Source organism: Epinephelus moara, chromosome 19, assembly GCF_006386435.1.
Source record: "Epinephelus moara isolate mb chromosome 19, YSFRI_EMoa_1.0, whole genome shotgun sequence".
NCBI classification, from domain to species: Eukaryota; Metazoa; Chordata; class Actinopteri; order Perciformes; family Serranidae; genus Epinephelus; species Epinephelus moara.
Genome location: NC_065524.1, coordinates 30,097,067 through 30,111,556, shown reverse-complemented (window position 1 = coordinate 30,111,556; position 14,490 = coordinate 30,097,067). Strand labels below are relative to the sequence as shown.

Sequence of the window (14,490 nt, the reverse complement as noted above, 5' to 3'; positions counted from 1 at the left end):
TGTTCAGATCTGGGGATGTTCATAAAACATTCAGGGCTGAAGCCTTGGATGCCGAGGCCTAACAGTGTTTCTGCTGTGTTGGCTGAATAAATCTACTTGTGTATATATATACTAAACAAATGTAAATATTCCTACAAAATAACATTATTTCGGGGCACTACTGGAGCAGACAGCCATTGAAGGCTCATATGAGCTGAAGTTGTTAAATGTTTTAATTTTTATTAATATCTATTTTATTTATGGTGCAATAGTAGATAACCATTTTTTCAGACATCAGCAGAAACCTTGTTTTCTGCTTTTAGAAACACTCAGCTGAAACACCATGAGAAAACAGGTTTGCTATGAGAGAACTCAATCTAGCAGTTTCACATACACACAATCATGTTTATGAATGTAATTATAATTATTACAGACATGTTTAACTTTTACTTTAATATTAAACAAAATAAAAACAACAAACACTTTGGTTGCTGCTCTAAACATTCATTTGCACACACACACAATATTGTATGGCTTTTTATTTAAATAAAAACTGAATATCTATTTGATATTCATATATATAACAACACAAAGACACACAAAGGGCACAGAAATGTACAGATGAATTAATTTCAGTAACACCTCCTCTCACTCCATAAAAACTAACACTTTTTAACACAGTATTTCAATTCAATGACTAAAAAAACAATTTAAATAAATAAATCAAAACTATCATGTTAATATTATAAATGTGTTTCAGGTTTATGAAGTGACCAGTGTCGAGCAGCAATCCATCTGCTGTGGACCGTCCGCCCACTCAGCCCCCTGAGGAGGACGAGGGGGTTGCCCTTTTTGCTCTGGCAACCCCTCTAACACACACATGCACACACACACACACACATTTATGCATGCATGAATTCAAAGACACACATGAAATGAAAACAAAAAAATGTTCTTTTTTTGTTGTTGTTTAATGTCACAAAAAAGCTTCTCCTCGTCTGAGGTGTAAAAACAAGCAGACACAGACTTCATGGATAAATGATGACGTGCATGAAGAGTGTGGCTGAAAGTGAAGCACTGAGAACATCAGATGTGTGCGGAGCGATGAAGAGGCTGTAACCTTCCTCACATTAGTGCATGAAACAAACAGAAATGTCATATTTCCATCCTGTGAGATTTGACCGGAGCTCCGATAATAACCTCTTCTCTTTGTCTTCTCTTCTTCTCCTGCAGTGGTGTAACGGCATCAACTGGAGCATTAGCACCACTAGCTCCACCACCCAGTGAACTCATAATCACACAGCAGGAGTGGACGGAAGCATACGTGAATTTGTATTTTCTTTTTGCATATTTTTTGGACTTTTACGACTTGACAGTTTCCTAAAAGTAAATACAAATAGGCTACTTATATGTAAAAGTCAATGAAACAGCATCTTAAGAGTTTGTAGCTTCAGTATCGTGTTCTATTTCTGAGTGAAACAGGCGGGATTACATAGCATGCTGTTGCTACCTAGCTAACTAATGAAGCTTAGCTCTGTGTGGCTAAAAGTTGTAGATTGATTGATGGGTGTCGTGATATTATTGGTTGCAAAAAAGTGACCTTTGGAGTATAGGCCTACTTTAAATTCAAAAACTGAGGGTCTGTAATATTTTGGCAGTGAGTACCGAACTTAAGAACAAACTCAAGGTACTTTACTCGAGTGTGGCCATTTTACGCTACTTGCTCCATCTCCTCTGCGACATCTCATAGATACATATTGTACTTTTTACTGCACTACATTCATCTGACAGCTTTAGTTACTTTTCAGATGACAGTTTTTCATCCCCTTTCTGTCCAGTGAAAAGTGGACAAGAAGTGTTCCTTTATGTGTTGAGAAAATTCTCCTACTTATTGAGCTATATAAACTCTTAAAGAACTCTCTTGGATCAGCTGAAAAATGTATCGTCACAATGTACATTTAAGTACATTTTGCTGATAACACATTTACTTAAGTAAATGTAAAGCCCAGGGCATCATTAGAGACACAAGTATTCCTAAGTACCCAGACTGCGTGCAGGTCTACAAATGGCAAATAAAGGTATTTTATCTATCTAATATTTAAAGTGTTTGTACACATCATCCTCATCATCTTCTTCTTCGTGTCCAGATTAGCAGCTGCCAGCTCGAACACGTCCGGCCTCCACTTCCAGTCGAAGAAACATCCCTCTGTTACAATCTGCTGTCCAGCAAAAAATCCACTTCATTACCATAACAATTTTAACTGTGAGGGTGGAAGCAAAGTGAGGTGGGAACAATCGTATTGTTTCTCCCCCCCTTCCCTACATTTTCTCTCTGCCTCTGTGTCTCTGTGTCTTTTTGTCACTGACAGCCCACTCAGACCCCGGGTGATGATGACCCTTTCCGGGGGCGAGCCAGAAATCCAGAGCGGGTAACTTTGTGGTCGGACCGACAAACGTTAAGCTCCATTCACCTCAAGGAACATCTCCGCTCTCTCTCCATGTTATCCCTCCCTTTCTCTTTCTATTTCTCTTTCTCCATCCATCCCTTCGTCTCTCAGTGAAGAGGAGGCCCGCTGGACGCAGGACACGGAGGATTTCTCCTCAGTGCAGCTTTAAAGTGAGTTTGATACTTGTTCTTTTGTCACATGAAGGTGTAAAAGCAGGGAGAAGGTGGAGATATATCATCATGATGAGTTTATTGCTGATAAAAAGCTGAACTGAGTGAATTTGGCATCAAAAAGACAGAAAACACAAGTGAAAAAACACATCACCTCTTTTTAGAGCTTGATTTCTGTTCATAGTGATCATCCTGTGTCACCTGATGTGCTGCTTTAATATCTGTTTATTGCTTTTTACGTTTACATCAGCTAGTGTGAGAGGGTTTATGTGTTTGTGTGTGATAAAGATACGATAAAAAACATATTAAGCACGCCCAAATAGTGGCTGAAATACCCAGAAAACAGAAAATAGACAGATACAATCAACATTAAAAATTTGAGGCCTTTAGTTTTTGTTAAATTCTGTATGAAAAATATTTAACTAGTGTTTTCATAGAGGAAGTTCTGTGTACTTATATTGTGCTTCCTGTGTGAAATATACGAGGAGTTTGTATTGTTTCCACATGTCTCTCTGTCATTAGCACTGAATTTGGTGCAAACTCTGTGATTTCTAAAGTGTGACGATACCAGGAGGCAGCAAAAGGCCTAAAGTCAGTTGTTAGTTGTGAATATTTCATCACTTTGTCAGAGTAAGTGTCACTTTTTATGGCAAATTGGATGTATTTGATTTACTGTGGAGCTGAAATGATTAGTCAGTTAATTGGTCAGTCGACTCGGGAAATTCTGCAACTATTTTAAAAGCTGATGAATCATTTCAGTCAGTTTTTCAAGTAAAACTACTGAATGTTCTCCAGAGCTAAATGTGAGGATTTGTTTCTCTGTGGTTGTAAGTCAAATATCTCTGGAGTTTTGGGCAGTTGGTCTGCATTTGTCTCTACTTTCTAGAAATAAATAGACAAAAAAATAACTAATTTATCGAGAACGTAATGAGGTAATATATTGTGGAGATAATCAGTAATCTCATCCTCTAATTTGGTTGCCGGATAAAAGTCTTAATTTGGAGATTTTCTTGGTAATTTGTGGTTAAAATGTAATGCATTTGTATTTAAATCGTCTGGTTGAATCCTTTTTCTGACATGAGCGCAGCATTGTTGAACATTTGGCTGATAAAGCAGCTCTGATTTGAAATATTTTTAGAAATTGTCACAGTAAAATGGTAGGAGCAGATTTTTCATTCAGTGTGCTGTGTTTGCAGCTGAATTATTGTCCCTGCTTTTATAATTATGTGTATTTTGCCAACATCTCCGTTGTTTTCATGGCTTTTTTTGGTGAGCTAACACATAACTGTGTGTGTTAGTTTTCTTTCATCTGTCAGTTGGTAGTTTGTTTCATTTGTGCTTCTGCAGCCGGACAATGTAACCTGAAAATGTTCTTGTAGTTTCTTGGATGAGGCCCAAACAGCCAGTTTTAAAAACTCAACACATGAGGACTTATCCCGTCTGTGTTTCTGCGCCTTTGTCAATAATAAAAAGTGATCTGAAACTTCCAGAAAGGTAATTATCCTCGTGTGATATCAGCTGATGAGCTCTGAGAGTAACCGACGAGACATTCTGGGTCCCGGAGATAGCGTTGAAGCCATTCACTGCAGCCCCGCGGCCATTGATGTGCCTGTCTATTATCCGACACTCAGCAGTCAATACATTTCCCATGAATATGCAATCGCTTCTATTGACGGCTTGGTTAGAAGGGTTCATCGCCAAAACCTTCCAAACCCTGACTCATCTGCAGCTTGATCGAGAGTTTCATCCCCGAATGCTAAATGTGAGCGACACCACAAATTTAATAAAAAGCCCAGGAGCGTATCAGAGTGATTTATGGCGCCTTAATTTGGTATCCAAGCACCCCGTCGTGTGTAAGCCAGCTGCAACAAACTTAACAACACCTACGGGTTTAACATAACGTACTCTCATAAAGGATTATCAGGTACTTTCAGGCCTCGGTGGATCATTTATCAAACACTTACTTGCAGCATTTCATAACATAAGTCTTGGTTTTAACCCAAACTTGTGCTGCAGGAAAAACCAGGAGAAGCGCTTCCTTCCTAAATGAGTCATCACCCATTTAAAATAAAACACCTACTCTCCTGACATGAAAGGTAGCAGAAAATCCAGATGATTTATGGTGTTTATTTAAAGTCTGAGCGTCTTTTGTAGACAGAAAATGATTTAACCTGACGAGGTTTTGTCTCTCAGGGATGGGGATTTTTTTTTTGAAAATGGGTTTGATGTATTTTCAAAGTAACACCTATTGATTTTGTCAAAGGAGAAAAGCATAAAAGAAGTGTAAGGATGAAACTACGTTGTTACATGTGGAGAAACTGGGTTGCTGCCTGCAGCAAAGGAGAAGCGTTCAGGTTCAAAATATCGAGAACTCTAATATTTGGTCCTTAAAATTATAAACAGATGAATGGGAAGTTTGAAAGAAGGCAGCCAAAGTTTGTGGAGAACTGAAAAAAGGATTTGTGACCTCTTATCTCTTTAGATTTGATGTCACGAAAATGCTTTTATCAAGTCTGAAGAATGCATGAAAAATGTGTAAGCAGCTAGCAGGTGTTAGCATTACACAAATGGAAAAAAGAGTGCAGGATTTGTGAAAGAGTTTTGGAATTAAAGGTAAAGATCTTCAGATTTCTTCGTCAGAGAGACAACAAGCGACCTATTGTTTGGTTCCTGCTCCAATACTTTTGATGTGACAAAAGTGAGGTGTCACTATGAGGTCAAAAAAGGTCGCACATTTCACTCGAGCAGCAGATGACCGCACGAAACCTTCGACTTGGAGAAAGAGACACAGAAAAGAGGCAGTTTGGTTGTTTTTCGGCTGCAAAAAATGAAAAACGAGGGCGGCAGGCGGTAAGCAGGCCGGCTAGCCCGACCTGAGTGTCATTTGAGGACGAAGACAAAGATCCATATTAACAAAAACCGTAGATGACAGATGATTAATCGGCGTGGTGGGGTCTGCCGAGCTGCCCGGACCCCCGGCTGACACCTCGAGCCACCAAACACAAAACCAAAAACCCCCCAGAGCCTCGGCGGCCTGGAGGAGCGTGGGCGAAGGGTGGAAGCAGGGCAACGTCCCCACGGAGCAGTGTGTGTGTGTGTGTGTGTGTGTGTGCGTGCACGTGTTGGTGTGTGTGGAGAGAGGAAAAAGAAAGATTTTGTGTGTATGTGGGTGGGTTTGTGTGTGTTTGTTTGACAGATTTTGACAGAGAAAGTGTGTGTGTTGGTGTTTATGTTTGTTACAGAAACACCAAGTGAAAGTGTGTATTTTTTGTGTGTATGCATGTGTGTGTGTGTGTGTGTGTGTGTGTGTGTGGGAGTGTTTGCGAGAAATGTGTGTGTTTCCTAAGTGCGTGCATTTGGTTTCATAGCTTGTTCATTCCTGTGTGTGTGTGTGTGTGTGTGTGTGTGTGTGTGTGTGTGTGTGTGTGTGTGTGTGTGTGATTGTGTGAGTGCGCGCACGGACCAACCAAACCCCCATCTGCCACAGGGTGGGCGGCTCGCCACACAACGACAATACACACCAACATTTTTGTAACTGTGGGCGTTCAAAAGGCTCGAGGAGCTGCAGTCCTCCTGCTCGCTGTGTGTTCGTCTCCACAGCTCAGAGATGCAGCAGAAGGCTTCGGCTTCGACAGCTCTTTAATCATCTAATCAGCAAATCAAACAGATTTAAATATGTTCTGTTTACACTCCACACATCTTAAAGGATTCAGTCTTTTCCGTCCTGATTTTCTGTCCTGGTGAATACCAAAGGAAAGCTTACGAGGTGTTTAAAATCAAAGGGGTTCATCCTCTGAGGAGGAAGTTTGGTCTTGAGGATGGTGCTGGAGGAACGCTCATGATGTGTTCAAGACAAAAATGGTTCATCCTCATAGGGGATGTAACATTTTCACTTTTTACTCTTCTACTCAGAGATTATTTTACCTATATGTGTAATATTTTCATGCAAACAGCCTACATGTTCTTGCTATCATAAACCACTTACAGTTTTACCATAGAAGAAACAAGTTGTGAGCAATTGAACCAAGTGTGGATGTTGTCCAATGTTACAAATGAAGCACATGTGAGTCTTTAGCCCGTTCCCACCAAACATTTTCGGTATGGTACCTCTGGAACCAACAGTAACCCTTCAGACATGGTACCTAGACCCTAGAGTTCCCACCTCAAACGGTACTCATCTGACACAGATGGAAGACTACACCTTGTTTATCGTCCACAGAACGAGGCTGCATGCCGAGATTTTCAGAACAAACTAAAACAGGCTGCAGTGAGAGTCTCCCTCTGTGGGGTATTTAAAAATAGCGGGTTTGTGCATTTAGTCCTTCTCAGGCAAGCTCAGGGGTTTAGTGTTGCCGGAGTTCAGTCATATGCAGTTCACATAACCTGGTCAAAATTAACATATATAAACGCTTGAAGATCCACTCATTACTAAAAGTGTATGTCATTTAAAAACTAAACTCATGGTCAAAGTTGTCACACTGAAATTTAAGGTGTGCTGATTGATTCATGTCGTCAACTCATGCACTGAGTAACATTACAAGTAAACGTTCCACCTTAAAAGTCACCAGCAGTCGGCCCAGTGAATTAAGTTATTTTTTCTCAGACTCCAGCTGCTGTGAGAGGCAGCAAAACATCCTTTCATTTTATAGTTACAGTTTACTAATAAAACTCTCCACAGTATGAACAGTGGTTACATGAGCCTCAAAACCAGACACAACTCAGCCCTGAGCAGAGTGACCGTCCTCTACTGACCAATCAGACTGCAGTGTTCACAGCTCCACCTTTTAGTACCAGATCTGTGTGCTAGGTACCCCAACAGAGGGGGGACCAAACATGGGGACGGTACAGAACGGTTCCATTGGTACCATCCACAACTTTTCACAGTGGAAATGAAAAAAAGCGTACAGAGCTGAACTGAACTGTACTGCTCAGTGGAAACGGGGCTTTTGTAACAGTGTGAGTTACGGTTGTAACACGGCTAAAAAACAATATTGTTTTTTTTGTCTATATCCGATATGCCGTTATATAACAATTTATTTGGCCCACAACTGATACCGATATTGATACATACACTTTTTCCCTACCTGATTTTATTTATCTATTTGAAAAACACCCCTGGATCTTAATTTTGACTTAGTTTGTGTTCAGCTGGTTTTCCAGCTGCAGAGTGGAGGAATCCTGGTGATGTTTCGCAGGGATGTTTGCTCGTGTATTGGCCACATGTCCACATGATGACATTTATGTAGCAAGAGAAAACATACATGTTACAGCTGTAACGTGTTACATTTAAGGAGACTCTAAACTATGAAAAGAAATTCTGATCCGTGGATGTTGCCAAAGGAAAGGTTCAGGGGATTCATCTTCTGAGGACCATGACTATCTGCAGAGGATTTCATGAACTCCATTGACTTTCCACCTCATTGTGTTTCCAGATGTTGGGGAGTTCTACTGCGTGTTTTGAAAGTTGTATAAAGCCTTTAGTGTCTCAGAGGGAGCTGTGAGTGGTCTGATAAATGTCCTGAAGGTGAGTTGGGTCTGAAGACTACAACTTTGAAAATAAAACCACCTGGAGGTGTGGAGTCAGAAAGACGTTCATTCCTATTAAAGTTGTTCAGTGGTGCACAAAGCCAAAAAAAAACCTTGATTCGGACGGTATGAAAATACCCGGATCTTTCACACTATGGAACCCATAGACCAAGTGCACTTAAGACCTACGGCGGCTGAGCTGCTAATTACAGTTTAGCGCTCCACTAGCTTGAATGAGGATAAAATGATTGACCATGAGGCTTTTTTTTTTTACACTTTAGAAATGTTATCGGACCGACTGGATCAAATTCTGGTATTGAAACGAGTCATTTCACTGTTGCAACACATTCTCACTCCAACCTCGTCACATATCAACGTTTGGTCATGGTCATTCCACGTCCACGTGAAAGGTACCCTGGGTGCATTGGATGGCAACACTCTGGGACACTGTGTCAAGTTGTGCTGTTACATGAATTGTCTTCTTTCAAAATACACTTCTGTGTTCACAGGAAATTTACCGTTTGCATACAGTCTCTTTCAAAATAAATGCACTACGTCTACAAACAACCTGAATTAACTTTTTTTCCTTTCAACATCTAAGGCACGTGGTTAGGTTTAGGAAAAAAGAACAGGGCTTGGCTTTATAATCTTACGTGACGCAAACACCGCTGTCCCAGGTGAAAGTTAGTGTTAGCCATTAAACTATAACAGCAACCAGCCACATGCCAACGTTAAAGGATGGCTTGTTTCGTCAGTGTATGACATTGCCCAAGTGCAGGATTTCGACGACTTCAGAGCGAGACCGGGTTGGCCATTAAACATCGTTCTGTATTTACCCTCAAACGTAGATTGCTGATGTTGGAAATTTAGTTTCGACAGTGATCTCTAAATAAATTCTGGGATGTGACGACACTGGTGGATGCTGGAACAAAATCGGAGAGGGCACCTTTAACCAAAAATAATGCCTTATGCCTAAAACCAAGATGAAAATGAGATACATGTGATGGTAATTTTATTGTTTATGAACAAAAACAGAAACAATTTTTGTGTTTAAAAACAGCCTCATCTTTTCAGAGAATTCTATTAAAATGTGTTTGTAGCATATAATGGAGTGGTTTTAATGTCTGTCAGATTACAGACGGTTGCAGCTGCAGGTTTGCTCTCCATCTATCAGCAGGACTAACACACAGGCCTACTGTAGCTGCTTTTGTGTCTGCTTTTAAATCTTCAACAATCATAAAACCATTTTTTGAACAATCACCAAGACCCACCGGCTTCTGGAGGAAATGAATTAAATGATTATTCTGTCACTAATCACCCCATCTATCTCAGCGGGCCAACAATAGCAGGACTCAGTCAGAGCAGTAATCTGTTCCTGACAAGGCAAGAGAGAAAACAAATGGGTCTGTGCAGTCAGTGTGTGGGCTCAGCTGGCACAAAGACAAAACAATGCAACACAAATTTACCCGGATACCAGCCATATAAGCAGACCGAGATCCTCTCACCTCACCGACCGGAGAATCCATTTATGGAGAAAGTGTGACCGGAATTCCGAATGATGAGCTTTTTGTCCCCCTTTACATGAGTCTGACAGCAGCATGAAGCACGTGCTTATGTTTGGGATTCATGTTCAAATAAAATCCCCAAATCAACAATCATATATGAGGCGAGAGTTTTGTATTTAGTTAAACTCCAACATGTAATTTTAATTGTTTCCCCGTTTCGTCATGGTGAGCTCCACCAGTCCTATTTCTGGAGTTCCCTCTCTTTTTTTTTTACAAACCCAAGTCCATATTTGGTGAATGACGTAAAGGGACACCCAGAGATTCCCTTTATAACCATACTGCACCATCCAGGAGCTATTTACAAGAGATGAGAGGCGGAACAGACAAAATGTTTGAGATCCAGTTGGACTTGAATATATAATCAGCTTAAATCTGATCTTCATCTCAAAGACAGGATGACAGCTAAAATAGCGGATGAGGTTTCTGTGTCTCTCAGCAGCATTGTAGACAGTATTCCTAAAAATGTGTACACAGCGGAGGGCGCGATTGTTTTTAAAGAAGAGGCCGTAGGGGAGGAAGAGCACGGAGGGAAACCTGATGAGAATGGCAGCGGTAAGAATTTGTGTCATATTGTTCTGGCGTGGCTTGGTTGGATGAAAGCACTAACTTTAACTGCACCAAAAATGTCTTTAATCATCATCGTGGAGTGTTGCGCGTAAGATGGCAACCGTGTCCTGAAATCAAAGGGTTAATATGATCCTGTATTTGCATTCTAACCTGTGATTTTCTACATGTTCCAGGTGGTCTTCTGTTCGAGGGCAAAAGCGCACCTGAGCTATCTCTCCACGGCGACTTGGCGCAGTGCGTGGCAACTTTACGCACGCACCCCGTGGCGTTCACCGGCAAGTTCTCGGTGGACTCCAGAGGCGTGGGGGGACCGTGGACACCGGGGGACGTCATCAACGTGATCAGCGCTGACATCGCCACCCCAGGACCGGCCACGGTGTCTGGATCGTTTTCAGGGTCACCCGATATTTACGCAGGAGGAGAAGGAGGGGGAGACGCAGCGGACGCGGGGGACGGCACCATGGCGCACGGCCAGCCGGACATCAGCCACATGTACGCGCCTCCTCACCCTCATTCCCACCATCACCCAGCTCCTTCCTACTCATGCAGTGGGGATATGTACCAGGATCAGTCGGCAGGGGGGTACCTGGCGACGTCCACCTGCGCCGTGTCCTACCACCCACCTCCATCCTACAACCCTGTGCCCAAACCGACCGTAGAAGGCGCCGCGCTGCTGTCTATCATGCCTGAGTACGGAGGTTTCTACCAGCAGAGCTGCCAGAGAGATATCCAGACGGCTTTCCCAGAGAGGAAATCCCTCTCATACCCGCTAGACTCCCTCAGGGTGCCTCCGCCTCTCACTCCTCTCAACACCATCAGGAACTTTACGCTCGGTGCGCCCTCGCCGGCCGCCGAGGGTCCGATGGCTGCCGCTTTCCCCAGCCACCAGAACCTCCCTCTCAGACCCATCTTGAGACCCAGAAAGTACCCGAACCGGCCGAGCAAGACGCCCGTCCACCAGAGGCCGTACCCGTGCCCGGCTGAGAGCTGCGACCGCAGATTCTCCAGGTCGGACGAGCTGAGCCGACACCTGCGCATCCACACCGGGCACAAACCATTCCAGTGCCGCATCTGCATGAGGAACTTCAGCCGCAGCGACCACCTCACCACCCACATCCGCACGCACACCGGGGAAAAACCCTTCTCCTGCGACCAGTGTGGGCGGAAGTTCGCCCGGAGTGACGAGAGGAGGAGGCACATGAAGATCCATCTCCGGCAGAAGGAGAAAAAGTCCTCTGCGTCCTAATTCTCACTGCGCACTGCCCGAAGCTGCTGAATGTAAACTTTCTGAATCTGACCTGGATCAGCTCCTGCCACAGTCTGTCTGCCAAAAGACCCCAAATCTATATTCTGTAGTTTATATTGTTCTCACAAAAGATGGGAAAACATTTGGAAGCCATATCTTTAAAAACAACAGGGAGAATCTGAGTTCTCAGTGAGGTGTTCAGTCATTATTTATCACATTAACTAAAACATAACTCCTCAGTCATCAGTCTGTGGTGCAGATTATAACCAGAAATATAACACAAAAGGAGCTGAACATTCTGGGGTTAAATTATATGAAATGTAAATGCAGTTTGGTTTACACTAAAGGCAGTAACAGCTGGTGTGCTAACGCTCTTTAAAACACAATGTGCCCGACTGCTACAGCTTGCTTTAGTGCTCCGTGGCAAGGCATTGTGTCTACTGTCTATGCTTCATATTCTCAGGGATTCAATTACAATTCAGGCTGCAAACGCGAAGCCAAAATCCTGCAGGTCAGCTGAGTGACGCAGGAGGGGTTTTCCTGCTGCTGCACTGCCTCCAGCTGTCGGTGGGTTGGCTTCATTTAACTGCAGTAAAATGCACAAAAAACAGAAAATATACAGTCATTGTGACGTCAGAGGGAGCTTTTGGACCCTTATTTAAACTTTGTGCACCCATTTCCCCCCAAAACACAGAGAGATAGTTTCACTTTTCTACAATTTGTCTTTTTGGTTCTGTGGTCAGGAAAATGTAATTTAAGCTTCATCCCATCTCTGATCATGTAAATTTAATTGTGAGCTGGGAATCTTCACATCCTCTCCTCCACTGTTAAATGGTAGCTACATCACAAATGCTCAAAACCGTAACTGAAATGATATCATATTAAAGTTAGAAGACGTTTTTACATGAGACAGACACACGAAATGGCACGAAAATGTGTCGACATTTTGAAAGTTTGAACATAAAACAGATGCCAAACAGAAATTACATTCACTATTTTAGTCTGACTCTGCTGCACAGTATTTAAAATATTAAGCTACTTGGAGTGAGGAAACAGAGATGTCAGAGTGCACCCAAGAGAAACTGTGACATCACAAATCAGGGCGGGGCTAAAGTGGGAAACTCAGTGACAATTTAATTCGCTAGACGCAGCAAAATGAAGCTTTTTTTTAACCTGGTTTTTGTATCATATTAGAAATGTCGAAACAATGTTTAATTTACCCGATGAAGAATGGGACTTTGGTTTATACACAGCACATGTTGGGACTTTATGAGACTGTAGCCTGATAATCTGTTTACTTTTTGGGTTAGATTTTTATTTCTGGATGCTTTCAGGTGTATGCACAGACCTGTTGATACTTGTAAAGATCCAACCAGCATTTCTACCTGATGAATGTGAGATAAAGAGAGAAAGAGTCACTGGACAAATAAAAGTTCTGTTTTTTGTGTTTTATAATTTTTATGCAAACGAGTCAAGCACTAAAGCTTTTATTCTGCTGGACTGATGCTTCTTGTCAATGCAAATAAATGTTGACTTGTCAAGTTGTTGCTGCGATTTTCTTTGGCATAGTATAAGTTGTTTTTGCAGAGGGGTGAACTCGATTCACATGACTTGGGCTCGAGTCAAATTTGATGACTTTAGACTCAACAGAATCAAAAGAGACTTGCAACTCCATTTGGAGTTAACCACAAATGACTCGAGACTTTATTTGTACTTGAGCCTTTTGACTTGAAATTTGATTTAAAATGTTTGCCATGATTCTGTTCATTTCCCTTCATAACGTTAACACTAGTAATTCCCAGCAAGTCAACAGTTGACTCCACAGATGATTCACTTTGTTTTAAAACCAATCCGACTGCATCAAATCAAGTTGCAGGAGAGACCCATGAAGAACTAACGTTACGTTATCGAGCGCCAGTTTGAAAAATAAGTTTGTTTGCGTACAAAAACTACACAGTGGTCAAAATAAAAAACAAACAAAAAATGCAGTAGCTATGCAAAACATGCGAGTCAATTACAGATGGAGACACAACTTCTAAGTTTGTTCGACATTTGAAATTGCACAAAGAACAGTAAGTCAAGATTAACAATAACATAGCGAGCTGTAATTGGCTAGCGTTATTGAATGAATGAATTACTGTAAAAATAATAAACGTAGCTTCCATGGCGTCACCCGTTGGTTTGTGGACTCCCGTTTTGAAGACTCAAGTTCAGCATAGCTGTCACCATCTTGGTTTCTTGGAGCCAGAGGTGACCGTATTTGGGCGAGAGGCTGGAGCTGGAGAGGAGTGAGGGGTGGATCTGACTGAGAAGCCGAGGACAAGCCTGTAACTCAAAGTGGCCACGCCCTTAATTATGTGTAACTTTAAGCCTTAATGAAATGTAAACAGGTGAGTTATGTAAAAATTAACCCCCGTTCCGTTGTCATGAATGTTGAAATTAGCTACAGAGACCAAACTCGTTATTTATATCATGCTGTAAACGTGTTTATTTCTGCTGTGAAGTTGGGCATTTTAACCTGGGGGTCTATGGGGATTTACTCTCTTCCAGAGCCAGCCTCAAGTGGCCATGAGAGGAACTGCAGTTTTTGAAACTTCTGTGTTGGGTTCATTTTTTAGCTCCAGAGGTTGCCGCTTGTGAAGCTCACATTATGACTTGTTTGGGACTAGACGGTTAGGACTTCGGACTTGACTCGGGACGTAAGTACAAAGACTTAAGACTTACTTGTGACTTGCAAAACATTGACTCGGTCCAACCTTTGTGTTTTTGAAAGAACATCACCTCAGTTTCTATTCAGAGGTTCCTCTGCAGCTTTTGATCCTTTCACATAACCTTCCACAGTAAAATATGTTTGCCTAGTTGTCAAATTTCTATTTTCTCAAATTTCTAAACTCTTCCCATCCATGTTTGAAACTCCATCTGCTGAAGATCATGACTTATTATCAAAAGCTCTGGCTACTAAATAGACAGTGAGGTTGAGATTTTCTTGT

The 14,490-nt window shown here is 42.0% G+C and overlaps 1 protein-coding gene across 2 annotated transcripts; it reads left to right on the top strand.

Annotated features, from left to right (window-relative positions):
- The first annotated feature begins 2,346 nt into the window (after positions 1-2,346).
- LOC126406725 (early growth response protein 2b-like) lies at positions 2,347-13,037 on the top strand. 2 transcript variants are annotated; one of them, XR_007571733.1, is made up of 2 exons: positions 2,347-2,596; positions 10,428-10,567. XR_007571733.1 is itself a non-coding variant. In XM_050071188.1 (2 exons), exons 1-2 carry the CDS (start codon positions 10,083-10,085, stop codon positions 11,498-11,500), a joined length of 1,230 nt encoding a protein of 409 aa, XP_049927145.1. In that variant the 5' UTR covers positions 10,033-10,082; the 3' UTR covers positions 11,501-13,037. The 2 variants fall into 2 exon arrangements, 1 of the variants encoding a protein (XP_049927145.1); XM_050071188.1 differs by lacking the exon at positions 2,347-2,596 and adding an exon at positions 10,033-10,239 and having other exon boundaries at positions 10,428-13,037.
- Positions 13,038-14,490: the final 1,453 nt, after the last annotated feature.